Here is a 25,046-nt window from a genome sequence, read left to right as displayed (position 1 = left end):
TAAATAGCTCCAGGTTGCTCTTCTTCTTTTCCTTTTCATTGGTCTTCTTGGCAAACTGCAAAGCAGCAGCAAAAAAATAAGCATGACGATCGTGCGTATGTGTGTTGAGCATCTTTCAACCCAAAGCAATACTCACGTGTCGTTTGTCTACTGGTAAGAACTGAGCCGGGGTTTCCAGGGGCAGGATGCTTTTGGACTGGCTCTCAAAGCGGGATTTGGGCTTGTACAGTTTGCCTCTCTTCTCGTCCGTCGCTGCCTCCTCTGTTAGGAAAGACCGACAGCATTTGATCCATTCCGAAAAAAAATAGCAGCCTTAGCGCAACAGGCAGTGAATGAACTGCAGCTGCGTACTTTCATTTCAAAAGCAGGAATACGACGGGACGTACCCTTTGTGGCATTTGCTATCCCGCCGCGAACAAAAGCTTTAATCTTCCCCTCGCCGCCGCCTTCAAACGCTGCGAGGAACTCCTCGTAGATCTCCGCCGCAGCACGTTCATCCTCCTAAACGCAGGAATGGCAAACATAATTCACACTATTTATTAGTACCCTTGTGCAGAGTATGCGAGCCTGACATTTCCCTCGTTCCATGGGGGGGGTCACTCACTTTCTTCTTGATCTCATCCTGCTCCTTCTTGCTGAGGGTTCGCTTGGCCACGGACATTTTGCCAATGCTGAAAGACTTGAGTTTGCTCTCGAGCAGCGCCTTTGGATGCAAAGTACAACTGAGAGGCTGTTGCGGACTCACGTGGCATTGTCATCATCACCACCACCACCTTCATATGCTTCACTATTAGCTAGTGGCAGTAGCACTGCTTACTTCAAGACGGGGAAGTTGATCTCACGTTGTTTTCACATGGTTATTGCAAAGCTCACGTTACTGTCCGTATGCTAGCAGTAAATTAGCATCAATAAAGTGGCCTTCACCACTGGCACTGTAAGGCCAAATGCCTCTTGGATAAACGTAATCTCCATTCAAAGAGATTTCACCGTAACAACACTAGCGATATACATACATTTCCCTTTAATGCGGTGTAATATGCATCGAAGTCGAGCTCTAAGCGGCCGTCGGGATTGCGACCGGGAACTGCTACCGTTGCTAAGCTAACGCAGTAGCAAGTGTGGCCACACAAGCGAATGTTAGCATGCTAGTGCTAACAGTGGCGTACACGCTAGACGCGGCCGATCGTTGACATTTTTACCGCCGGTCGGCCCATATTAATACGACTTTTGTTTACACATTACACTAATATGCCGGAGTGGTTCCAAACAGAAAGCGTGAATTCACCTTAGCGCTAGCCTTTTGAGAACCTCCTGGCGGTCGGTCCGCCATTTTTCCGTGCGGGACTCAAACACAATCGATCACCGACAAATGGATCATATGAGGCCAATGTGAAAGCTAGGCTACGTATTTGTAATCGAGTACCGATCACGCCATGTTTCCGAAGTACTGAAAAATGACAACGTATTACAACGAACAAGAAGGAATCCTTTCTTTATTTCATGTTCAAATTAAACATTTTGAGTTGGATTTTTTTTTTAAATCGAAGTCAGAAAAAACATTTAAAACAATAAAACTAATGTATTCAAAATAATACCGATGATACAATAAAGGAAAGCATATGTGGTTACTATTTATTGTCTTTCTGTAAAGAATATGTAATTCGATGCTATATTTGTGTTATGACAGTAAGAATTCAATTGTGTCCAGTCTATTTATTTATAATGCTGTGTGCATACTGTTAATGTTCTATAAAATGTGCATATGTTAACATGAGAAATAATGTTTTGGTAGAAAATAAAAAGTCCTCCTTCTCCCTCCTCCTCCTCTTCCCTCCTCCTCCATCGAAACAAACGCTGCATTCATCTTTTCCAGACTGCAGACTCGCTGCTGCTGCTGCCGCTGCTACCGCTGCGGGAACTTCCACCACTTTACTTTGGAGCAGCAGGCGAGCAGCCCGCTCCAGTCAGGCAGGCCGACAATGTGGAGAGTGTCCGGGCTGGTTTGCGCGTGGTGTCTCGCCCTCCTCGCCCAAGTGTGTAACGGGCAGTCCGAGAGAAGGTTAACTGCGTGCATACTTTTCTTCACTATGGAGCAGATTGTGTATTCAGTCTTCTGGTTTGGTTTCCCCTAGGCCCTCTTTTACATGTGGGGGAAACATCACTGGACAATCTGGAATAATCGGGAGTCAGGGGTACCCAGGAGTTTACCCCCCAAATACTAAATGTGTGTGGAGGATCACCGTAAGTAAGCAAGCAAGCAATTTATGTATTCAAATTGTACTCTAATTGTTCCTATGTATTATTAGCGTGCGCTTTCTAATGTGAATTGACAAAGGGCTGAAAAGAAAGATATATTCTTCTCTTAGTACCAGTGAATCTCAATCAATGGCATGAATACTGTGGTACTCGATGACAAAGCTCTGACAACGTCGCCTGAGTCGCGTAGTTTGTCACAAAGCTATGCTAAGGCAGTGTTAACATCATACATTGTATTTTGTGCACGACTGATCGACGACTTCATTTCCCGATCTCGGTCGTTTGGAAACGTCAGGTCCGAGCCCACTGCTGTATACTCTAACAATTGTAATGTATCCACGCTGCCCCCTGTAGGTCCCGGAGGGCAAAGTGGTGGTGCTGTCGTTCCGCTCCCTCGACCTGGAGAGCGACAGCCTGTGTCGCTACGACTACGTGGACGTGTACAGCGGTCACGTCAACGGGCAGCGACTCGGACGTTTCTGCGGCACGTTCAAACCGGGGGCGCTGGTTTCCACCGGCAACAAGATGACGCTGCAGATGGTGTCGGACGCCAACACGGCCGGCAGCGGCTTCCTGTCCGTTTTCTCTGCCGCGCAGCCGCACGAGAGAGGTAGCCTCTCCTTCTTGGACAACAACGAGCAACATCTTCTCTCAGCCGGATGTGAAATTTCTCGGGCATTTATGCTGAGCCCTAACCCCCCGCAAAGAACAACACACACACACGCACACACACATACGTACATGGTCAGACAGGCTTTTCCTCTCTGCAGGCTAGCGTCGTCTGCTTTGCTTTCCAAGTGGAATTTTAATAACCGGTTGCCCGTTCCAGAGCAACTGTAGGACAGGCGGCTAGCTGGCTTGGCTCCAACATGTTGCCTGCCGTCCGACAAAACATCCTCACAGGGCTCACTTAGTATGACTAGTTTGTTTCCCAACATGGCTAAGTGGCATTTCAAATCACTTTGTAGCTTTTGATTTACCAAGTGAACAAAAGGTCTCCACTTTGTAAGAAAGTCATTGGTGTCAAGGAAGTGTGTGGACTCCCCCATCACTTCGGGGTCCACGTCGTGCTGATAGCATAGCATTCACGTGAGGGATCTGTCCAAGTCCTTTGACATAAGTAACATTGCCTCAACAGGGGATCAGTACTGTGGGGGCAGACTGGACAAACCTTCTGGAACGTTCAAAACTCCCAACTGGCCTGACAGGGACTACCCGGCCGGTGTCACCTGCTCCTGGCACATAGTGGCACCAAAGAACCAGGTAAAGAGCGGAAAAAAAAAATCATCTCAAGCCTTTTTCCAGAGGCTGGAATGTGAGATGCTTTTGCGTCATCCCACAAACTGCACCGGCACCCTTTAATCATCTCGTTTGAAGCGGCCGCATGATGGAAGACTCCCGTTTCCCCCTTGGTCGCAGATCATCGAAGTCAAGTTCGAGAAGTTCGACGTGGAGCGTGATAACTACTGCCGCTACGACCACGTGTCCATTTTCAACGGCGGCGAGATCAACGACGCCAGGAGGATCGGGAAGTACTGCGGAGACAGCCCCCCGGCGTAGGTGGTCTCCCGCCTCGCTCGTTGCGTCGCGACCCGTCTCGCACATCCCCAATGTCGTACGGCTCGGCAGACCCGTCTTCTCCGAGGGGAACCGGCTCCTCGTCCAGTTCCTGTCGGATCTCAGCCTGACCGCCGACGGCTTCATCGCCCACTACAAGTTCCGGCCCAAGAAGTTCTCCGTCACCACGCCGCCGCCGCCGCCGCCCACAAGCGCACAGCCGGTCACGAGCAGGCCCATACGTAGGTAGCAACATTCCTCCTACATCTCGGCGGATATGACAACAACGCTCGGGGAGAAGCGCTTCTTTTTCCCCTCCAGTCATGTAACCTTGTTAGTTTGCCATTGGGCTCATCCGAAGCTACTGTAAATGATGTGCCTTAAAAGGGGGCGGGAGGAGGGGGGGGCATGCGCCATGGCCATTTCCGCAACAGACAAATTGATATGTATCTGGCTCAGAAAAATGACAATGTATTATTGATGCGCGCATTTGTCTGCAGCACTCAAGTACTCGGTGGCCTTGTGCCGGCAGAAGTGCAAACGACGAGGCACACTGGAGAGCAACTTCTGCTCCAGCAACTTTGGTGAGGCTGTCCGCAATTTATCCTTCCTATTTGAAGCATTTATCGACAACGATTCTGTTCTTGAAGTCAGGAGCCTCTGGATAGGCAGGCGCCTCAAAGGCGTCCTTGAGAGGGAGGCCGGGCCGGGCCGGGCCGGGCCGGGCCAGGCGAGCGTACAGTACGGCCACAGTGAAAGCGCTCCTGTGGCGTTAAGCCTCCATAAATGCCGTGTATTCACCCGCCGGTGTTTACCTCTGCGGGATGTTTACCGCATGACTTGGTTTGCTTGGCATTCCTAAAAAGAGGAGGAGGACTGGCACGGGGGCCGTGTTTGGTGTGGGCACCTCAGGCTCGGGTGGAAACCCAAAATCTGAAAGGCATAATTATGGAGAATGTAGTACTTCTGAAATTGCTTGTGTCGAAATAGTTGACGCGATGCCCCAGCTGCCCGCCAATCGAGTGTGAAATTGTCCAAACAAGCCAATGTGTTCTTTAGCGACCATTTGTGAAAATACATACCTATATAGATCTTTGAGTGAGTCAGCCAATTTGACTTATTTCTTCTGCCGTCTGTGACAGTGATTAGCGGCACGGTCATTTCGGCAGTGGCGCATGGCGGCAGCGTCCACGCAACTGTGTCCATCATGAACGTGTACAAAGAAGGCAACCTGGCCATTCAGCAAGCGGGGAAGACCATGAGCACCAAGATTGTCATCCTGTGTAAGAAGTGCCCGTTGGTCAGGAGAGGTGAGTACCACCGTACCCGTGTGGAAGTGGCGCACATTCTCACGCGTGGCCCCCTCCCCTCCCCTCCGTCGTTCCACCGCCGCCGCATTCAGGCTCTGTGTGTGTGACCTCACCAGGCTTGAACTACGTCTTCATGGGCCACGTGGATGAAGAGGGCCGCGCCAAGGTGAGCCCCCAGCACTTTGTGCTGGCCTTCAAGACCAAGAACCGGAAGGTGCTCGACATGCTGAAGAACAAGCGCTGCTGAGGGGGGGGGCACGTTAAACCATGGCTCCCTGAGCAAATTACTTCATTAAATTAATTAAAGAGTTAATATAAATGCTTTTTTTTTAAAAAAAACTGGAGTTAAAGTATGAACGTATTTACCAGGATGTGAGACAAAGTGATGCGTTAAACAATGCTGGGATGGTTGAGAGGTTTTTATTGTCATGGCTTTCCAGCAACCAGCATCTGCTCGCTCGCTCGTTCGGGCGCACGCACGCACGCACAATCACACAGGAGCACCATGCCTTACAATCCAAACCAATGTGCAAAAATGAATGTAACCGATTGAAATTAGTGTCTGACAATCCATTTTGATTGCTATTATTTATGACTAATGGGACATGAACCTTCCATACACACACACATACACACACAATTTCAAGTGTTTAAATGTGTTTACAATGTAAATAAGTCAACATTTTATGAGCTAAACCAGTGGAAAACAAAACAACAACAAAATCTCTTGTACCGCAGCATCCAACATATTTCAAAAAAAGGGAAATCATTAAAAAAAGTTCCAAAGTGCATTGGGGAGCGTTGTTTTTTTTCCACGCACTCACACTCCTTAAAAACAAAATGCATGGAATTATTCCATTTCAATCCCAACACTTAGCTGCATTAAGGCTTTTATCTAAATATATATATATATATAATTTTTTTTCTTGAAAGAAATCATAACACTGTCAGCTAATAATAAATTTAATAATAATGTAAAAAAATACCTTTGAAAGTCATTATGCAAGTCTGAATGACTGACGTGTCAGTCATGTGTCTGGTCAGAGTTGCGGACCGCTTGGTTGAGGCGGAGAGCCGCTGCCCTCCAAGACCAACGCGAGGGGCGGCACTGCGGCGCCCCGACTCGGCGGGGCGGGCCGGTCTCGGGGGCTCCCGGTAGTGCCGGACCTCACGTTGGGCCGCAGAGGGAGGAAGCCTTGGTCCTGGAAAATGTCGCCCTCGTCGTTAATGGTGCCGGGGTGAGTGGCGTCCACGTGGGTGGGGTGGAGCTCTCGGTTGTTGTGAGCGCGCAGGACAGCGTCGTGCCGCGCGTCCAGCTCGGTCGGGCCCTCGCCGCTAAACACCTCCCCGTCCAGCTCCTCCAGCTGGCGCACCGGAACCTGAGGCCGGCCCCCCCTTTGCCTCTTGGCCACAGGATCTGGTTTCTTCTCAAGCGTCGGAGCAGACGAGGGCGTGGGCGGGACCACCTGGGGCCACGACCTCGGCACCTGGAGCGAGTCTGTCTGAACGGGGTCCTGTTTCTTTGGCGGGGAGGATGCTGGCGTTGAGCTGGGGCCGGGAACGACGACGCCCCCCGGAGTCACGCACCGGGGTCGCTGCCCCGTCTCCCGCTCTCGTTGCCTCTTCGACGGGTCGTCGATAACGGGATCTGGCTCGGGTGTCGGCAATAGGATGGAAGTGGGTAAGGTGTCCCCCTGGGGTTGGACTGCGTTCCTCTCGGGTAAGTCGTTGACAACGGGATCGGGTTTGTTCTCTAGTGACGGCGGAGGGCTGAGCGTGATGACTCTGGGAAGGTCTCCCCTAAACCAGAGGTCCTGGCCTGGCCAGACATCCCCAGCCTCCTCTCCGCTGCCCGCGCCCCCAGAGCCCAGCTCGTCGTCCAGCGTGGGGCGGGATTGGTTTAAAAAAACAGGCGGTTGAAAGAGGCGGTCCAAGTCCTTGCGGAAGTTGGCCCAGTCGTCGGCTCCCGGGCTGTAGTCGGGCCTCCAGTCGTAAAGGCTTTCGTTGATGCTATACAGATCCTCCAGTCCCTGCCAGTTGACGTCCTCTTCCGTCAGGTTGGGCAGTTTAACCCTGTCGTCCGTCCCAGAGTGCCCTGAAGGAGGAATGGAAAGACATTTAAGGATCTATATGGGACCGAAGCGGGAGGATGCAATTTGGATGGAGCTCCGGCGTCATGCATTCGGTCGAGCCGTGCAAACGCATGCCGAGAAGCGTAGGGGAAACGCTTCAGCGACAATCCGCCGCAAAAACAAAGCCACGCACGGGAAGTGAAAAGATGCGCGGTCGCTCTGCAACCTGGAATCAAAACCCAAAAGCCAAAGAAATCTGCAAATAAAGCAGCAGCAGCAGCAGCAGCAGCAGCAGCAGCAGAATGCAAAATAGAAAGCAAACCGATGAAAGCTTCCTGGGATGCTAAATACGTAAATGCATTGTTTTGTGTGTGTGTGATGCGGTGAGACCCGACTAGTGGACTCACAGGAAGGAAAGGATCGGTCCCCTCTTTGAGCGCTTTCCGTGCTGCTGTCGCCTGCTAAGCGACAAACACACATCAAATTGAGATTCTCGTCACGGATGAGATGACCGTGGAGATGAGTATGATCATGATGATGGTGGACATTGATGGAATAGTTTGACATTTCCCTTTGCTTCTCCAGCGTTGAAGCTGCTCCGTCAGGCTCCAACACTGCAGCCAAGTGGAGACAGCGGAGTTCTTCACTCAGGATAAGATCATGAGTGTTTCTTTTTGGTCACGACCTGACTGATTTTACGTGAGAGCAGCGCGCAAGCTGCAAGAACTCTGGAATCTAATATTTGCAGGGCAAGTTAACATTAGCACGTGGTGTTTTTTTTTTCCTTTTCTCAGAGTTCCCGGCCGGGTAAAGAAAGCGTCTGAACATTTCCAGAGTAAGCTGGAATGAAGCGTGTGTTTTGTCATGTGTTTCTAGTCACATATCCTCAAATTGTCCAAAACGGAGCTCGACAGCCAAGCAGAGACTGCGGAGTCCAATACTTTGCTATGTGACGTTTTTGGAAGTAGATTCATTTGTCAAACTATCCCCGGAGGTAATGATGGTATGATGTCATGCATGTCATGGACGTGCATTAGAATGGCCGACACAGACTGTGATCATGCGTTTCCCAAAAGAGGTGGAGAGTGCTCGCCGCTCTGAAAAGAAAACGACGGCAACCCGACTTGACAAACCAAGCTGCGAAAAATAGTTCGGGCCGGCTCGCGTCAAATGTTAGCGCCTTCCCCATGCAGACTGGCAAACGTCATGGATGGATTAGTGCAAAGGAGGGGCCCATGCAGGTGTTAACGCGACTGGAGAAGAGGCAAAAAATAAAAAAGCCACAGAAATGACAAACAAATATGTGGATACCTGTGTGGCTCAAAGCTGCCTCCATCTTTACCCCCTGATCAGGAACATAAAAGCAATCCATTGTTAATCATCTGATTCAAAGGAGACGCCGAAAAGATGGGCAAAAAGATTCTTTCGCACTGAACCAAAGCTGATCGTGTGTGCGGCGGCGGCGGCGGCAAAAGAAGGAAGGGAATTAAGTTGAGCCGCTGCTCTTCCTTCTGATGCCTGCCTTGGCCACTAGGAGGCAGCAAAATACAGGCTTACAGGAAATCTGGTTGTTCTTTGCAGAGGAAAAAGATGACAGGCCTGTTTGTGCTCAAATGCATAGAATAACCACCATTACAGATGCTAGTATTGTTAGCACGCCTATGGCGTTTGGCATTGTGTGTTAGCATGAAGCTAACTACATTTCTTGAGGCCAAGTTGTGTGCTTGCTGATGTTCCATAAAGTGTCAAAGTCTTGATTTAGCTGGATGGTTCACTTCAACTCATGAACTCGACACCACTTCAGTCAGGCACACATAGAAGAAAGACGGAGGAGGAAGAAGGTTGTGGGTGGGTGGGTGGGGTGTTGTGTGTGTGTGTGTGTGTGTGCGCGCGCGGGTGAAATCAAACATCACATCACTCATTCACGAGCATCTCCGTGAGCACCGTTTGGCCGCTCATCATTCCCAGTACAATCATGCGACATGCCGATGGATACGTGCGTTGGCCGCGGGGTCAAGTGTCATCATAAGGAGCGTGCGTGCACGCGTGAGTGCCGACGTACCCGCGTCCGAGCCTTTGGGTCTGGGGTTGCACTGCTTGAAGCCCTGGCAGCTCCTCATCTCCATCAGTTGGCCGTGAAGAGAGTTCAACACGTCGCGATCCACCTCGTACACGCCGTTGGTCAGCTGATGACAACAGATGCTGGTTTAGTTGCTATTTTGCTCAATGGAAGCATTTGTGTTAGCGTTCTGCCCCTCTATTGCTACACAGGGATCGAATGTGGGGCGCTTGCTAGCTTTTTCTTTTGCCTAATTTCATCATTTGTGCTTTCGTTGACCGTTTGGCAATTGAAGTGCTTGTGCATCAATTGGCGTGCGTCCCACCTGGTAGGGATCGCTGTTGAGGTCAAAATACTCCAGGAAGCCAGTGGAGAACTCGCAGAAGAGTGTGTTGTGCGTCTCGTTGATGGTCCTCAGGCACCAGTAAGTGTTGTTGTTGGAGCTGGTGCATGCGCAGAAGCCGCCCACTGGAGCAAAAATGTTGACACCGTTTGGATCAACCCTATTTCAGCGGAATTGACCGTAATAGACGTACGTGTCCAGAAGGGGGCGGTCTGCCAGTGGTCGTCGTTGTGCGTGAAGCAGGTGAGGCCCGGCAGGCTGCAGTCGTCGCCCTTCTTCAGACGCTTCTTCTCCTTGCGCTCCTTTTTGCGCCGGCGGATCTCGTTGTACAGTTGCGTCTTGCCGTCCAGATCGTGCGCCGACTCCCTGGGACGCGAAAGAAAAAAAACAACAACAACACAACACACTGTCACATGGCCGCTCCCTAACGACTTGATTACAAGGTTGAAGGGTTGGTTATAGCAATGCTAAACGTTGGCGTGTTGTATAAATTGCACAACTCATAGTTTGTACTTTTTTCCACCTTTGGTGACACGTGCGTGAGTGCGTGCGTGCTCCATTCTCATTATTCCCAGCCTAGCGACTTCACAACAGCTGCTTTGTGTCTGTTGCAAGATTTTGGGTGAATCATCATGTCTTTGCATGCAACCTGATCACTTCCAGACGCAATAGGAACAAAATAAAAGCCACGGCCCTGTCATTTTGATTTCTCATAACGCTAACAAAACAAAACAAGGGTCTAGATGATAGGCTTGTCGACAAATTTCACAGTTGCCAACATGACACGTTATTTTTATTTTTCCTGATTTTATTATGCTTTTTTTGCTGCTTGTCGCTGACACAAATGTGGCCTAATAAATGTTTCTGGTTACAAAGTCATCTGTTTTGCTGCTAGTTAAAAAATAGCTGTGTTTGGAGGCTGCGTTTCTTGACACGAATCCAAATTTGAAATTGGAAAGTGGGACAAAGTTGAGACTTGCCATTTGAATCGCGTCGGGTTTAAAAATTGAGTTGCAATTGAGGAATTCAAAGCGGGGGCATGCAGGCTTGCAAAGCGCCACGCTCGCCTCACTCACTCACTCACTCACTCACTCACTCACTCACTCACTCACTCACTCACTCACTCACTCACTCACTCACTTAAACGGATGCAGCTGATCATTCCTATTCTTCGACCTCTCAGCCTTGCTTCTCTCCCCTTTGCTGTAAAAACTGGTGGAGAGAGACAAACACACACAGTCTGACAACAGTGGCGCTAACAGTTAGCATCAATAGTTCCTCTGCTGGATTTTTCAACATCCATCCATCCATATCATAGCGCGGAACACCACTCACAGGCATATGCCTATGATTTCTCCTGTACCTTTTCTTTCCGCAGTCACATTCATCTGGCCGCGTCCTCTTCAGATGGCCTCGGACCTCCCGCAGATTTTTGATTTTGTCTTGAAGCGCTTCGATCTGCCGACATTTTGTTTCGTGAAATGTCCGCACGGCACGTCTGCCATTTAAGTGTGCTTTAAACGCACCTCTTGGTCCACGTAGCTCTTGTGGTCTTTCCAGGCTCTGGAGGACTGGTAGATTTCCCTCTCGCAGTGGACCGAGTCGTTCATCAGGATGTAACACTTGTGGGTGACCTTCAGGGACTTGGGGTACCCGACCGCGTTGGTGTCGTCCGCAAGCATCTCCTCGGAGCCGTCGTCCGAACCCGAGTCCGAGTCCGTCTCGTCCTCGGGCGCGTGGTGGCGCTTGGTGAGGGCGCGGCGTCGTACGGCGCGCCGGTCGTCGGCCTGCAGGTCCACGTCGTAGATCTGGCCCTCGAATTCCACCGAGAGAGACCTGGCGGCCCGCGTGTGGACGAAACGCGGCCGATAACCTGCCAAAACATCATTCAATTGGCCACCTCGGTGACTTTGAAGCGGTGGCCGATTTTCTCATTTGCACTCACGCTGTCCGGGGGAAGTCTGGCGGTGTGAGCGCCGTTCCAACCTGGAGGCCTTGTAGAGCGCGTCGGAGCAGTGGCAGCCCCTCTCCTGGGTGTCGTAGCTGCTGCGGGGCCTCAGGCTGCGGGCCCTCTTGCGGGGGCCCTCCTTGGAGCCGCCCTCCTTGGAGCCGCCCTCCTTGGAGCCACCCTCCTTGGAGCCGCCCTCCTTGGAGCCGCCCTCCTTGGAGCCGCCCTTGCACTTCTGGATCCTCCACTTGCCCGTCATCTCCTCCACGCAGTGCCACTTCTAGATGGAAGCGACCGATATGGAATGAAGTCATCGCTTGGCGCTCATCAAACATCACGACCACACGAAATGAATCGGATGTGTCAGGGGAGTCCCCGCTTCTTTTTTTTCAAATTTTGTTTTCACATTCCGATCGCACTCGCCGGTCGGGTCCGCTCCAAAATGCGTCAGCGTATAATTACACACCGACGCCCTTTCTCTCGCACATCCTCTGTCTTTCTCTACAGGCGTGATGAAGTCAGTTCAGCGGAGGAATTAAGAAAGAAAAAAAAAAAGTGGCAAGTGGACGAGAGACATCTGTAGTGTGGGAACGAGGGCGCAAATACACATTCCTCTTGGAAGAGCGGCCGGCGCTCGGGGGTCCAACGAAGGAACGAGCCGAGGATGAAAACAATCTGTTTTGCTTTACGCTTCCACCGAACCTTCACGCCGGAGGTTCAGGAGAGCAAACAAACGGGAAGAGGAGTAGGGGGGGGCGGGAAGGGATAGGGAGGGAGGGTCGGGAGGGAGGGGTGAGAGGGAGCACGTTGACCTCACACAGTTGTCGTAAAGCTGTTGGAAGTCAAATGGTACTTTTTATACTTTTGCTTCATGTTTGATTTGAAACTAAACGTCAAGATTTAATCCTTCTTTATCTTCTACTCCAACAATCTACGTGAAAGAAGATTTGAGGCAATTTTGGTACCTGTCCCGGCTGCTCGCACGGCGTCTGGAATTCGGCTTGCTGGCACGTCTCCTTCACTTTCATGTACTTGGGCAGGCTGTTGGTGTGCTGGGTGCTGGCCGAGTCGTCCTTCTTCCTTAGGATCTTCCTGTAAGCGGCGAGAACCTGGTCATTCCGGGTCGAGCTCATTTAACAAACAATCTACATTTCTCCACAGCTTTGACCTCAGCTTGGCATCGGCCCCACAGTCGCCGCCGCCGCCGCCGCAAGACCTGGCTGAGGCACCACTCGGGCCCATGCCAACCAAACTACCCTCCCCCTCTTCTCACACCCCTTCCTCTTCTCCCGTTGCCAAGTCGGGCCTCACGCGCAAGCCACAGACAGAGTGACGGCAACAAACGAGCAAGTGAATAAGCTGCCCCTTTGCGATGGCCATCTGGAGCGCTTGGGGGCGTGACGCCAAGGCTCGGCACGCCATCATTAAACAGCCGTCTTGCCGCTGATAACTAAATTAGGAAGGTCAGTCTATTCTCTACCTGGCATACCTCGCTCGCCAACGGTTCGTCAAGTCAGAAACATCGGGCGAGGGAAAAGCCAGGGCCGCTGCCAAACGAGCCAAAGTGCGTGCGCCAGCCAGCAGATGTTTTGCTGGTAAACGAGTGGAAAAAAACAAAGCCAGAGCCAAGCCAGAGCCAAGCCAGAGCCAAGCCAGAGCCAGAGCCAAGCCAGGCAATTTGGGGCAAAAAAAGTGATTAGGAGAATGAAGACGTCAGCTCGTGCCGTCTTTTTTTTCCACCTACAGTGCCGTGAAAAAGTTTGTGAACCCTTAGGATTTTACAATATATTTGCACTTTTTTTAAAGAAATGACGGTGACAAGTTTACAAAAGTGTTACAGGATATTGACACAAGGCTAGTTAGCATTGACACAAATCTGCAAAACCCTGTTTTAACAGGAAGCATAAGAAAATAGCAAAAAAATCAAAACACAGGTGTGAATAAGTTTGTGAACCTTTCCACCTATAGAAGTTAAAACTGACTGTGTGACATGTCTTTCAATACTAGATGACTTCAGGTAATTTCATGTGACTTGACAGACCTTAAAGCCACACTTGTTGTATACTCACCTGAATGTACTTGTCATTTAGTAGAGCTATACCTGCGTGGACACAAACATTACAAATCTAGCAATGGGAAGATCTAAAGAGCTGTCTCCAGACCACAGAGGAGCAATAATTGCAGCTCACAAATCTGGAAAAGGTTACAAAACCATAGCCAAAGATCTGCAGCTACATGTTTCAACTGTAAGACAAGTGATTTACAAGTACCAAGAACATGGAGTAACTACTTCACTTCGAAGATCTGGTCGTCCAAGGAAGATAACAGGCAGAGCAGAAAGAAAGATGGTGAGAGAAGTCACTGATAACCCCAGACTTACCTCTAGAGACCTTCAGAAATCTCTCTCAAGCAAAGGAATTGAAGTTCATGACAGCACCATCAGAAAAAGACTGGCTCAGAATAACCTTCATGGAAGGGTAGCAAGGAAGAAGCCATTACTATCAAAAAAGAATATTGCAGCTCGGTTAAAATTTGCTCAAGAGCACATAGGAAAGCCTCAAGAATTTTGGAACAACATTTTATGGACTGATGAATCTAAAATAGAACTTTTTGGCCAAAATCAAAACAGATTTGTTTGGAGACGACCAAGCACAGCTTATCAACAAAAGCACCTCATCCCAACTGTAAAACATGGAGGAGGACGAGTACTCGTATGGGGCTGCTTTGCAGCAGCAGGACCAGGGCAACTTACCATCATAGAAGGAATCATGAATTCCGAGGTTTACCAAAATATTCTGGAAGAAAACGTTAAACCGTCTGTAAAGAAGCTCAAGTTAAGAAGAAACTGGATGCTGCAACAGGACAATGATCCAAAGCATGCAAGTAAATCAACATCGGAATGGCTCAAAAAGAAAAAATTCAATGTTCTGGAGTGGCCCAGTCAAAGTCCAGACTTAAATCCGATAGAAATGTTGTGGTCGGACCTGAAAAAAGCAGTGCACCAAAGAAAACCATCAAACCTTGGACAACTGAAGCAGTTCTGCAGGGAGGAGTGGCCCAAAATCTCCCCAGCTCGATGTGAGAGACTCGTCAGTACTTACAAGAAAAGATTGCAAGAAGTCATTGCTGCTAAAGGAGGTGCAACAAGCTATTAACTCTGACTGTTGGCAAGGGTTCACAAACTTATTCACAACTGCGTTTTCATTATTTTGTTATTCTTGTGTGTTTATAGTTAAAATATAGTCCTATTAATTTGTATTCAGCCATAATGGCAATGTGTCACCATTCTGTAACACTATTGTGAACTTGTCTCCGTTATTTCTTTAAAAAAATGCAAATATATTGTAAAATCCTAAGGGTTCACAAACTTTTTCACGGCACTGTAATGTGTTTGTGGGAGGTTGTCTTGTCTATAGTGCAGTTCGTAAACAAATCAAATTTCTCAGTTATGGGCAATTCTCGCTGTAATAAGAAATGATAATAAATCGTATGAACTCTGGCCGCTTGCTCCGGTTTCGAATGAAAATTCAGAGTTTGATAGATATTGTACGTCTAGCCTCCAAAAAAAAAGAAATCTTGCTTGACCCTCCCTCACAGACTTCCGAAACCGTCTGTCAGATCACACATCACCTGGAAAAACACATTGGAGGTTCACAGAAGTGCTTGGATGATATGGATGTGGTGAAAAAGGTTGGGGGAGAAAGGAAGAAAAAGCTCCGGTTTACCCTCGCTCCACAAGGAATGTGTCCCTCCAGACTTTGGGTTTCCGGTTGGGTTTGAATCTAGGAAAACAAAGAAGCGGATAGTAAGGCCGGCCGGCCGGCCGGCGGTGTTCACAGACAGGATGGAAGGCACGCCGCTTACAAACACCAAACGATTACAATCGTTCAGAAAGCTTAAGCTAAAACAATTTGCCCTAATTTAGGTTTGGACCAATTAAAAGCTGAAATATGGTTTTGATACGGTCAGAGCGACATACTTTTCATCTGGCTTTTGTTTCTCTGTTTGTTTTCCATAATGCCACAAAGTAAACTCGGCAGTTTCCACTCGGCCCTCCCCTTGCCGTGTGGAGAAACAATAAATTGCAGCGGAGCGACCTCAAGCACGTCTCTCGCCGAGCGTCCAATTGGCTGACGCAAAGCAGCCACGGGGGCCATTTTTGGACAAAACCAAACCAATGTCAAAGATTAAATACGGCAATTACAACCGGACTTAGCGGTGATTCTTTAGCAGACCACTGGAGGGCGCTCACGCACTACATTTGGAACGTTAGCTACAAATATTCGTCGTGTCCACACCAACCTATTGCCGGTCCTTTCTTGCTCCAGCAGCTTAAGGATGGACTTCCCGTCCATGTCCGGGGGCGTGTCTAGCCCGGCAATGTGGAGGATGGTCGGCGCGAGGTCGATATTGAGCACCAGGTGAGGATTTCTAAAATACAACAGTGTTCACCTTGACAGCAGGCATACAAAAAAAAAAAAAAAAGTCGGCGGTTGGTGGCCTTACACTGCGCCGGGCTCCACGTTGGGCCCTCTCAGGAAGAACGGCACGCGAATGTCAAAGTCGTACGGCATGGACTTGCCCTTGACCAGCCCGAACTGACCGATGTGGTAGCCGTGGTCGGCGGTGTAGATGACGTACGTGTTGTCCAGCTCGCCCGTCTCCTCCAGCATGTCGTAAACCTGTGGCACAATGTGAGAGCGTGAGAAAAGAGCCACAGAATAAGGGACCCCAAAAAACGCTGCATCAGGTACCTTTTGTACCGAGTCGTCCACGGACATGAGGGTCTGCAGCCGCTTGCGGTGGAGGAAATTGGTGAACTCCATGTGGATGGGCTTCATGGGGCCCGTGTACTGCATGATCCAGTGCTTGTCCATGTTGGGGGCGTAGTTGTAACTGGGCGTGCTGGTGGGAAAACGACCGGTGAGTGACTGAGTGAGTGAGTGAACGCCAAAAACAAATTCAAATTCATTTGAACACAAATGGTGTCGCAACACACGTAGACTGATAATGCGTTTATTCTCTCTGACTCCAGCATGTTATCTTAATAGCGCATATACGTTTCCATAGGCCATATTGTGAAAGATCCCTCTTGTAGCAATGTTTGCACGCACGGCTGTGAGAGGCCGTCTGTGGCGCCTGGCTAACAGGTGCCACGCTTGACAGGCGTCAATAGCGCCTGTGTTCGCCCTGGGAAAAGGTCTCGACAGCGCAGTGCCAGCGCCCCTCTCCGGCCAAGACCGGCCGGCCTCTCGCACAGAGACCAGACTCAGCAACAGCCGCCGCCGCCATGGCGCTCCTGGCTCCGAGGAGGACTGCTGACAGACGGCTCTCACCTGTCTGCGTGGCTCGCGAGCGAGACCACGTTCAGTCTGTCAGACGGCAAAAACAAAGCGGCAGTAATAGCCGTTCTTCGCTGAGGATAAACAATACGTGCCTTGATACGTTTTGGATACTTCTACTTCTCGCGAAATGCAAATGTAGTCAAGGCCTTTCTTCCAGGAACCAATGGACCAAATGTTCCTGGTAGTTTCCCCCGCAAATGGAACGGGCCGCATTCCACTCATGGGAGCCTTAATGAGGAGCTGCTAGGAGAGCCGCGTTGCTTTTGTGAGCAAGCGTGAACTCTTCAGCCGAGCGAGCGAGCGAGCGAGGGGGCGCTCTGTTAAGCCCCAACAAAAGGCACCTGTCTCCGGTGAAATGGGCGCTGCGGAGGTCACCCGAGGTACTTGGCTAACACCAAGGCTCGCTTCTGGAAGAAATATCTCCTTAGTGACATTCCCTTGAGCAACACTCAATGTTCTTACACTGTTGGGAAAAGCGCATCACATCCACAGCGGTTAAACCTACAGGAATGTTAATCGCATTAATAAAAGACATCCCCGGCAAGCGTCGCTGTCCAAAGTACAGACTGCGCTTATGATTTACGAGCCGCCGCCGCCGGCGCCCACGCCTACTCCTGCCACCTCGCCACTCGATGCAGTCAGAGTTATGGCTGCTTAATGGTGCCTAATGCCAGCGAGAGCTTCTTCCCACGACAACACCGCTCACAACACAAACGAATATGCGTATTATTTTTTATGAGCGGCATTTTGTGGCTTCCCCATCGGTGTGTGTGTGGCGCTTTCAATGGAACCGGAGATCAAAGTTTGATGAAACGCTGTCTAATAGGAAAGAAGTCGTTAGAGACATAAATATTGGTCATGTGTCTTCTTTTTAAATAAGAAAAATAGCACTCTTGGATATTTTTTGAAAAATTGATGAAAGAAATAAACCTTTTTATCCCACACTTCCAATGTGTAAGCGCCACCAAAACATCCCACGCATGATCCGATCCCCCTTTGGTCATCCTAAATACATATAAATGAATATTGCCTGCCACAAAGGGTGTTCTCCACACTACACAATGCATTCCTCTGGGATGTGCGGGGGGAGAGAGAGAGAGAGAGAGAGAGAAAGAGAGAAAGTACTGATTGATATGGACAGGGTCAGGAAGTCCCATGTGAGGGAGGGGAGGGCACAAAACTAAGAAAGAAACAGAGGGAGGGGATGAATGGAGCGACAGAGCAAACAGGAGGGCGGGAGGGAATGTTAAGTGGGCTAAGTGACGGTGAAAGCGGGGCGCTGGGAAAGTCACAACACAACTTTTTGCTTGGAAAGTGCGTTACGGGATCCTAAAGGGAGCCAACGTGAGCTGCCGAGACTCGCCATTGTCACGGCAACCTGCAAATGCACTCTTTGTAACTTCCACTGACAGCCCAGGCTAAACTTTGACTTTCGGTTGAATGGTCTGACATATCCTTGGACCAATGACTAGACTCACCTTGTTTTGAAAAAGCGCAAAAATAGGTGCATTTGTCCGAAAATAGTGTCTTTTGGACTGTCTGGAGGACTACTCACATGTGCTGAGAGGCATTGGGGAAAAACTCGGCGTACTGCGGGGCCGAGTCTTCCGGGCCGTGGGGGGCGGCGTGGCTGATGACCATCATCACCGGACGGTGCGGGTACATCCTCTTGGACATGCGGAAGAAGTTAATGCTGTCGTTGGTGATCAGGTCGGTGAAGTAGTCCTGGGAGCAAGCGGGAGAAAGCACACGAGAGAAGGCTGTGAAGCGGGTTCAGCGAGTACACGCAGCACCAGCACCGGCACCGATCTGTTGAGTCAACAGCTGGCATTACGCCCGCCCGTTACAGAGTAAGGGTTGTTCCCTCGCTCGGGTATCCCTGCACTATCGAACGTGACTCCGTCGGATGCCGAACAGTCTGCTGCCGTTTTGTTTTTTGTTTTTGCAGTCACTCGTTTTTTTTTTTGTTTTTTTTTGCAGTCACCCGTTTCGGGTTTTTTTTCTGGGAAAAAAATAAATAAAACTTTTATTGTGGACACAGTGTCTTCTGCTTTTCAATGTGCCCCAATTTGCCAAGTTTCCAAGAGCCTGGCGTACGCCGTGTGCTCAGAATGAGGGGGGGGGGGAGGTAGATTGTCACAAATCGGCTTTTATGAATAGGCCGAACTGTTAAAGGGCAAGGCTACCGCACGTGCCTGAACCGTGTCAATTGGTGTGCATAGATGTTAGACAAGCCGCACTGTCGCTTTGGAAAAGCTGTTTTCTTCTCTACGCAACGGTGAAGATTTCTTCTCCAGCTATTTTAGTAGTGGTTCATAAAAATGGGGATAGACGAGTCGTTCCATTTGTTAGTTTAATTTAGCACAGCCCTGAGCTAAAAGAGCTAAAGGTATTTCCCAATTCCCAGATTGTGGTTGAGGGTGCTTCTGAGTTCACCAGAGTCTCATCAGATCACAATGTTTGAAGAAGGTCCTAACGGCGTCTAAAAGGGAGACGGACGGGCTGCTTGTCGTGCTGGTGCGAGTCCACTTTTTTATTTTTCCTCACCAAATAGGAAATAGCGTGTCCATTTGCTTCAAAAACCACAAACTGCTGACCACGTCGGAGCCTTGTAAACACCTCGTGTGCCTCCCGCCGCCGTTCAAGCATTTGTTTGCCCCGTCCCTCCGTCCGTCCGTCCGTCACGAAAGGTTGACAAGCTATGAATCTCCGGCAACTGTGGGAAGATGTTGGCACACCAGCGCCAACGCTCACTGACAGCTCTTCGGAAAACACGCGGGCCAGACGGCCGCAAAAAGGGACAGGAGTGACCGCCGGCGGGTTCATCTTCGTTCAGCTGCTGGCCAAATTCCCCTCGCATTCCTTCAGAGGTAGCAAAAGCACTCCCAGTTTGTACTTAACAGTCCAAAGACTAAAGATAGAACTAGCCATTTACCTCCTTTAGGCGACAAGAGGTGCTAGCGAGCCTGTTAGCTAGCAATTAAAACCAATAAAGCAATTGCGCTGGATAGTAACGAGCCTGTTTCCACAAAGTGAGCAAGAGAAAGAACAGCAATCTGTTTCAAAGTAAAAAGCCATCAGAAGAATAGTCAAGTGACAAACAGATAGAAAAATCTACCACCCAATTGCTGTACGAGAGGTTTTTATGACTTGCCACCAAGGCATTCCTGATGGAGCTTGAGCCCAAAGCGGTGTTTATCACCCCCCCCCATTTGGCTGCCTAAATGTTACCGTCTAAACACTGATGCTAGGCGAGTCGTAATAAAGTCACCCACCCCCTTTAATTCCGCCAGAATCCCTGCGCAGCATTGTGATAAGAGAAGCCGCGTCTGTTTAGAAGGAGGAGATCTAACCTGTCATTTAGCGGGCAACAATTGCGTGAGAGGGATCGACTGTCTCTCGTTTTATTGCAGGATTTCACGGGAAGACATACCTTGGCGTAATTGGCGCCGTGTTTCTCCTTGTAACCGTTCCGACAGACGGTGTAATTGTAGAAGCGGGAATTTTTGATGAGTCCGACCCACTCGCGCCACCCAGGCGGGATGTAGCTGCCGTTGTACTCGTTGAGGTACTTGCCGAAAAAGGCTACGAGAAGAGGGCGATTAAACAATTTCAAGCAAGTGCAAAACAGCAGCAGCCGGGTGTCAAGGCGCGGCCCACCTGTCCTGTAGCCCGTGTTGTTGAGGTAGACGGCAAAGGAGCGCGGCTCGTGCTGAGCCTGCCAGGAGGGCGACGAGCAGTTCTCGTTGTTGGTGTAGGTGTTGTGGTTGTGGACGTACTTGCCCGTCAGCATGGAGGAGCGTGACGGGCAGCACATGGGCGTGGTGACAAAGGCGTTGGTGAAGGAGGTGCCGCCGTCCTCCATGATCTTGCGGGTTTTGTTCATGACCTGCAGGGAGCCTGCAGGGAGAAGAAGAGGAAGAGGGCTCAAAACTGACCTTTGGAAGAATGGTGGTGAACCTTCTGCCCCGGATGACATTTTCTCTCAATGATTACAATGTGCACAGATAATGGGACAGATGGCCATTTGGGGGGCCGTGTTTAATATTTCATGGGAGCCACTGCGCTGCTTGGTTTCTTTTCAGCCTTTTCGGTCAATATCAAATGTGCAACTTCAGAGATTTTGCATCCACCTTACCTAGTTCCACATCCTGGTCATCAGTCATAATGAGGATGATGTTGGGCCGGATGTTGCGGCGGTCCCTCTGGATGCGGCCCCTGAGGCCCTGGGCCCGGGTGGTGGCGTAGGCCGACACGCCGGGAGCCAAGCACCAGAGGAGCGCCAGGCAGGACAGCCACCGCGGCAGCATTTTGGATCTTTGGGGAGCGCTCGGTCGGGTCGAGGGGAGGTAGGGAGGGAGGGAGGTCCGCCCGGGCCGCTCACTCGCGACCGACTGTGCTCAACTGAGAAGAAGCACCAAGAGAATAGAATCAGCAGAGAAACAGAGGAGAGCCGCTCTCTCGCTCCTGTCCCTTCCAATCACCAGCTCACATCACGTTCCCTCGTTGAAGCGGCGCACGTGGAAACGACTCCATCCCTACCTCATCCCGTCCGACTGAGCCGAGCCGAGCCGAGCCCGCCCGCGCCATTGGCCGCTCGGGCTTACGAGCGCTCTCCTGCGTGGGCCAATTGCGGAGCGCTTACTGCCCATCACTCAACCCTCCCCCCCCCCCCCGATGAGTCAAGCGTGACACAGTAGGGAGGATGAGACCACACTAGGGGAGGAGGCGGAGGACGAGGCGTTTAGGGGGCAGCCAGAGGGTTCCGCCACATTAACCTCGCCGCCGCAGTCGCCAATCACAGATAAGCAGCAGCGCTTCGCAGCCGCTCGCCGTGTCAAGGCCCCTATAGCCCGCCCGTAAAACAAGGCCGAGTATAAAATGAACCACTTCCAAACATTCATCCTCATAAAAAGACCACCATTGGATTGCACATCAAGAGAAATAGCTTTTGGCAAACCGCTTTCTATTCACAAGGAATGAGCTCGCCATAAAACGGCAGCTCACCTGAGCCTTGTTAAGTTGTGCTGGATGGCGCCGTCCCATTTCAATTCTTCTCAAGTCATTTGTGGGCCATATTAAATTCACGGCCCTCAAACATGACCTTGAAGTTGAAATCATTATTGTTATGACGCTTGGCACCTGGTGAAATTGCAAATGTAATCCACCCAGGCCGTCTTTTCCACGTCTTTGAAATGCCTCAACAAATCCACCGAATGACCAAAGGCGCTGGTTCTGCGTCTGCTTCTCGTCCGGCGATATGACAAGAAGTGTGATAATCGGCGCTTTAAGAGCACTTTGCGCGCTCGCCGCTCCGCCGTTGCAGATGAGACAGCCAGAGCCAGTCATCGTGACAGCCCTGTACAAACATTGGCGCCGGCCGCGTGGACAAACACACAAGCTCACAGAGAATCTCTCGCGCACGCAAAAGTCTCGGAGAGACTTTCTCGCAATAAAACACGTATTCCTGCGGTGAGGGTCCGACTGCAACGCTTCCCAGAAACAATGACTCTGCACAAACAATAAATGTCACGTCTCTGTTTCTGTCCAACTGTGAGAAAACAACTGTCAACGTAAAACAAAATGAAAAATAAAATGACTGAGACTCCACTAAACCACATTTGTAACCTCAATTCTATATCTTAATACTTGTGCAAGAAAAGTGTCTTCATTCATTTTGCACCATTTCTCTTGGATGCTGTGAGACTATTGGGGGGGGGGGACCAATCAGATCTCTCTACGTGTTGCCTGGAGGGGAAAAGAGGCTGAGGGAAATGCACGAGTGGTCGCCGCCAGAATCACGTGACGCCAATTAAAGCGAGGACAAGAAAGGTCATTGTGGAATTTGCCACAAATCCCATGTTAGCGATACGCTGGGCTAAAAGGCTATCAATAGCTCCGCTGTCCGGAACGGGCCAAGCGGCGGTCACGCAGTTGCCGGGCGGCGTCCGCTCCAACTGCGCGTCACCTCCGATCTTCGGCTCCGCTCGCTCTCATGCGAGGTTTATCGGCGCTAACGAACCCGAGCCAATGTTTGCTAATGGTGCTACTAGGTCACTGGATTGATTCGGTGGGATCCTCCGACTCAAATGGCGTTCTCATGCGGACACAACGCTTCTCTAGTGAAGAAGGAAATCATTACATGCTGCCTTGTAAATCACACTTTAATATAACAAAGCATGATTAAAAACACTTGCGGCTGAATCCACAAACCCCCCGAAACTTTGATGTCATTTTCAGAAATTCTTTGTCATAAATGCAGAAAAGAAAAAAGAAAAAGCTACATGAGCAGCTTCAAAACTCAGTTTACTTTGCAACATGAAATTTGGTCGAGACGTCTATCACGAGTAAAGCCACAAAGTCGTCTCAAGAACCCGTCCGTCCCCGAAAAGAACCACGAGGCATACTATTTTGCTTTCAAGTGGCCCCTTTCGAGTAGTATTAGCAATTTTTAGGCGTCCATCAAAACATAAACCCGGGACCAGTTTTGTTTCAAAATCTCAAATTGAATTGCATGTCTATTACGAGCAGAGTCAGAAAAAAAGGAACACAAAGTTTGGCATTTTGGCTGGAAGCAAACATTTGTGGCCCTTTCCAAAAGTCTTTGCATCCAAAACCTCACCTCACCTTATCTTCCCCCCCCACCCGAGACATTTTTGTGCAACTCACGATGGCGCAAGCAGCTTTCCTGCCGGTTATTTAGTACGACAGCGGTGCGCTTTGTGCGCCCAACATAACAGAGGAACTCGCTCGCTTGTGTAACCAAGCGGGGCAGCGGTGCTGTCGAACTGACTGGCTTGGCAGTCCGCATCCTCTGGTTTTGGGGCCCTCGAGCCACATGCTGACCGTGCCCTGACCCAAGTGGTCATGTGGCTTTGATGGTGGCTTGTTGAAGCCAACCTCAGCAACCTGAGGCTACCCGCACGTACTCTGTGGGTTACAAAGGAAGGGGGGGGTAACCAAGGTAACAAAAGTCACGTTAGATTCTGGTTGGGATTGGCTCGCGTATTTATTTCAACAACGGCCAAGAGGCTGCATCTGGCTCGGGTTCTGTTCGCTCTGAACATTTATCAGCCGTCGCTGAAAAACAGCAGACGCGCCGAGCAGACAAATAAGCCGATGCTTTTGCTCCGACACACGGCGGAAAATTGATCCAGGTATTTCCACTCTCTCTCTCTCTCTCTCCACTTTAAGTATCCACAAAGTCTGGCCAAAAGGCTGGATCTTGTTCACGTTAACATGAAGAGGGCGGGAGAGGTGAGGAGGTTCACGTTCCCACAACAAGATGCGAGTCAAAACCCAAACCAGATGCCACGCCGCTGGGAAATAAATCAGTCAACCGGCGAGCGAGAACAATGGCCATTTCGGAGCACCTAAAAATCCCTCGATACTTATTCCGGTCCGTCCGTCCGTCTACGGGACAAAACGCCGGGACGTACCGCCGCGCGTTCTGCTTTCCCCCTCTCTCTCTCTCTCTCTCTCTCGCTCGCTCTCAGAGGGGGAAAATGATTATGGGAAGGCCTTATGTTAACATTGAGGCTTGTCCAAATATTTCTGTAATCCCAGGGAATTTGGCTGGTCAGCTGCCACGAGGACTGACGAGGGCCTTTTTACACTGAGGAGCGCCTGTGTCGGGGTCGGCCGCCAACGCCGGCCGGGCCAAGGCTAACGGCGTCCCGCACAGCTCCCGCTTAGGCCTCCCCGTTAAAGGCGCTGAGCACCCTGAAGGAGAGCTCTGTCCTCACGCTGGCTGCGGGTCTTCACCCATGTGTGTTCAGACCCTTAAATCTGATGATTTGCTTGACCAAAATCCAGCGCTGGGGAAAAAGGTGTACTTTGACACTGTGCCTTAATGGGGACTTTGCAATTAAAAAAAAAAGCTCAACAAAGAAATGTTCGTTCCCCTATTTCCAACAACAGCAATGTTAGCCTAATGCTAACGCAGAATGGGACCCACCAGAAACAGGCTAGCTAACGAATGGCATTGCTGCATTTAAAAACGACTTTCTATCAACATGACAAGTTGAAGGAAAACGACCTTGCCTTGGCCAAACGTCAGCCTTGACTATTATACTGAACTCCCTCACCCCCCCCCCCTCTCTCCCAGCACGTTTTTATCCCCGACTTGGTAAGAGACCCTTTATATCGCCAAGGTT

General features: G+C 50.2%; 3 protein-coding genes across 8 annotated transcripts in view; 1 reads left to right on the top strand and 2 right to left on the bottom strand.

Moving 5' to 3' along the window:
- Positions 1-1,395, bottom strand: part of u2surp (U2 snRNP-associated SURP domain containing) — a 7,836-nt gene extending 6,441 nt beyond the window's left edge. The window contains exons 1-5 of the mRNA XM_088362943.1: positions 1,286-1,395; positions 605-703; positions 387-501; positions 137-261; positions 1-55 (exon numbers count right to left, since the gene is read on the bottom strand). The exon at positions 1-55 is cut by the window's left edge and continues 16 nt beyond it. Coding sequence (XP_088219069.1) covers positions 1-55; positions 137-261; positions 387-501; positions 605-703; positions 1,286-1,330 — 439 coding nt within the window. The 5' untranslated portion in view covers positions 1,331-1,395. The remainder of the gene's footprint in view (positions 56-136; positions 262-386; positions 502-604; positions 704-1,285) is intronic.
- Positions 1,108-5,906, top strand: LOC148380608 (procollagen C-endopeptidase enhancer 2-like). Of its 2 annotated transcripts, none has more exons than XM_088362945.1 (9): positions 1,108-2,059; positions 2,133-2,241; positions 2,611-2,866; positions 3,395-3,519; positions 3,676-3,812; positions 3,886-4,055; positions 4,314-4,397; positions 4,956-5,123; positions 5,216-5,906. In XM_088362945.1, exons 1-9 carry the CDS (start codon positions 1,980-1,982, stop codon positions 5,368-5,370), a joined length of 1,284 nt encoding a protein of 427 aa, XP_088219071.1. In that variant the 5' UTR covers positions 1,108-1,979; the 3' UTR covers positions 5,371-5,906. The 2 variants fall into 2 exon arrangements, with proteins under 2 accessions (XP_088219071.1, XP_088219072.1); XM_088362946.1 differs by having other exon boundaries at positions 1,118-2,059; positions 5,240-5,903.
- Positions 5,524-25,046, bottom strand: part of sulf1 (sulfatase 1) — a 45,600-nt gene continuing 26,077 nt past the window's right edge. For all 5 annotated transcript variants that reach the window (XM_088362938.1, XM_088362942.1, XM_088362941.1 and 2 more), the window contains 17 exons: positions 21,029-21,294; positions 20,551-20,790; positions 20,324-20,475; positions 18,446-18,615; positions 16,300-16,450; positions 16,052-16,227; positions 15,848-15,976; positions 15,271-15,327; positions 12,511-12,637; positions 11,543-11,825; positions 11,124-11,470; positions 10,961-11,055; positions 10,738-10,809; positions 9,791-9,963; positions 9,580-9,722; positions 9,258-9,381; positions 5,524-7,218 (listed from right to left, as the gene is read on the bottom strand). In XM_088362938.1, the coding sequence (XP_088219064.1) occupies positions 6,164-7,218; positions 9,258-9,381; positions 9,580-9,722; positions 9,791-9,963; positions 10,738-10,809; positions 10,961-11,055; positions 11,124-11,470; positions 11,543-11,825; positions 12,511-12,637; positions 15,271-15,327; positions 15,848-15,976; positions 16,052-16,227; positions 16,300-16,450; positions 18,446-18,615; positions 20,324-20,475; positions 20,551-20,790; positions 21,029-21,200 (3,666 nt within the window). In that variant the 5' untranslated portion in view covers positions 21,201-21,294 and the 3' untranslated portion in view covers positions 5,524-6,163. The remainder of the gene's footprint in view (positions 7,219-9,257; positions 9,382-9,579; positions 9,723-9,790; positions 9,964-10,737; positions 10,810-10,960; positions 11,056-11,123; positions 11,471-11,542; positions 11,826-12,510; positions 12,638-15,270; positions 15,328-15,847; positions 15,977-16,051; positions 16,228-16,299; positions 16,451-18,445; positions 18,616-20,323; positions 20,476-20,550; positions 20,791-21,028; positions 21,295-25,046) is intronic.

This window comes from Syngnathus floridae, chromosome 20 (genome assembly GCF_059516105.1).
Source record: "Syngnathus floridae isolate MCC-2025c chromosome 20, RoL_Sflo_1.0, whole genome shotgun sequence".
Lineage (NCBI taxonomy): Eukaryota > Metazoa > Chordata > Actinopteri > Syngnathiformes > Syngnathidae > Syngnathus > Syngnathus floridae.
This window is presented reverse-complemented; position numbering and strand designations above follow the sequence as displayed.

Coding starts and splice junctions, on each gene's coding strand:
- LOC148380608 (XM_088362945.1), top strand. CDS start 1,980: ATGTGGAGAGTGTCCGGGCTGGTTTGCGCGTGGTGTCTCGCCCTCCTC. Junction 3,520..3,675: donor TAGTGGCACCAAAGAACCAG/GTAAAGAGCGGA, acceptor CCTTGGTCGCAG/ATCATCGAAGTCAAGTTCGA. Junction 4,398..4,955: donor CTTCTGCTCCAGCAACTTTG/GTGAGGCTGTCC, acceptor CGTCTGTGACAG/TGATTAGCGGCACGGTCATT.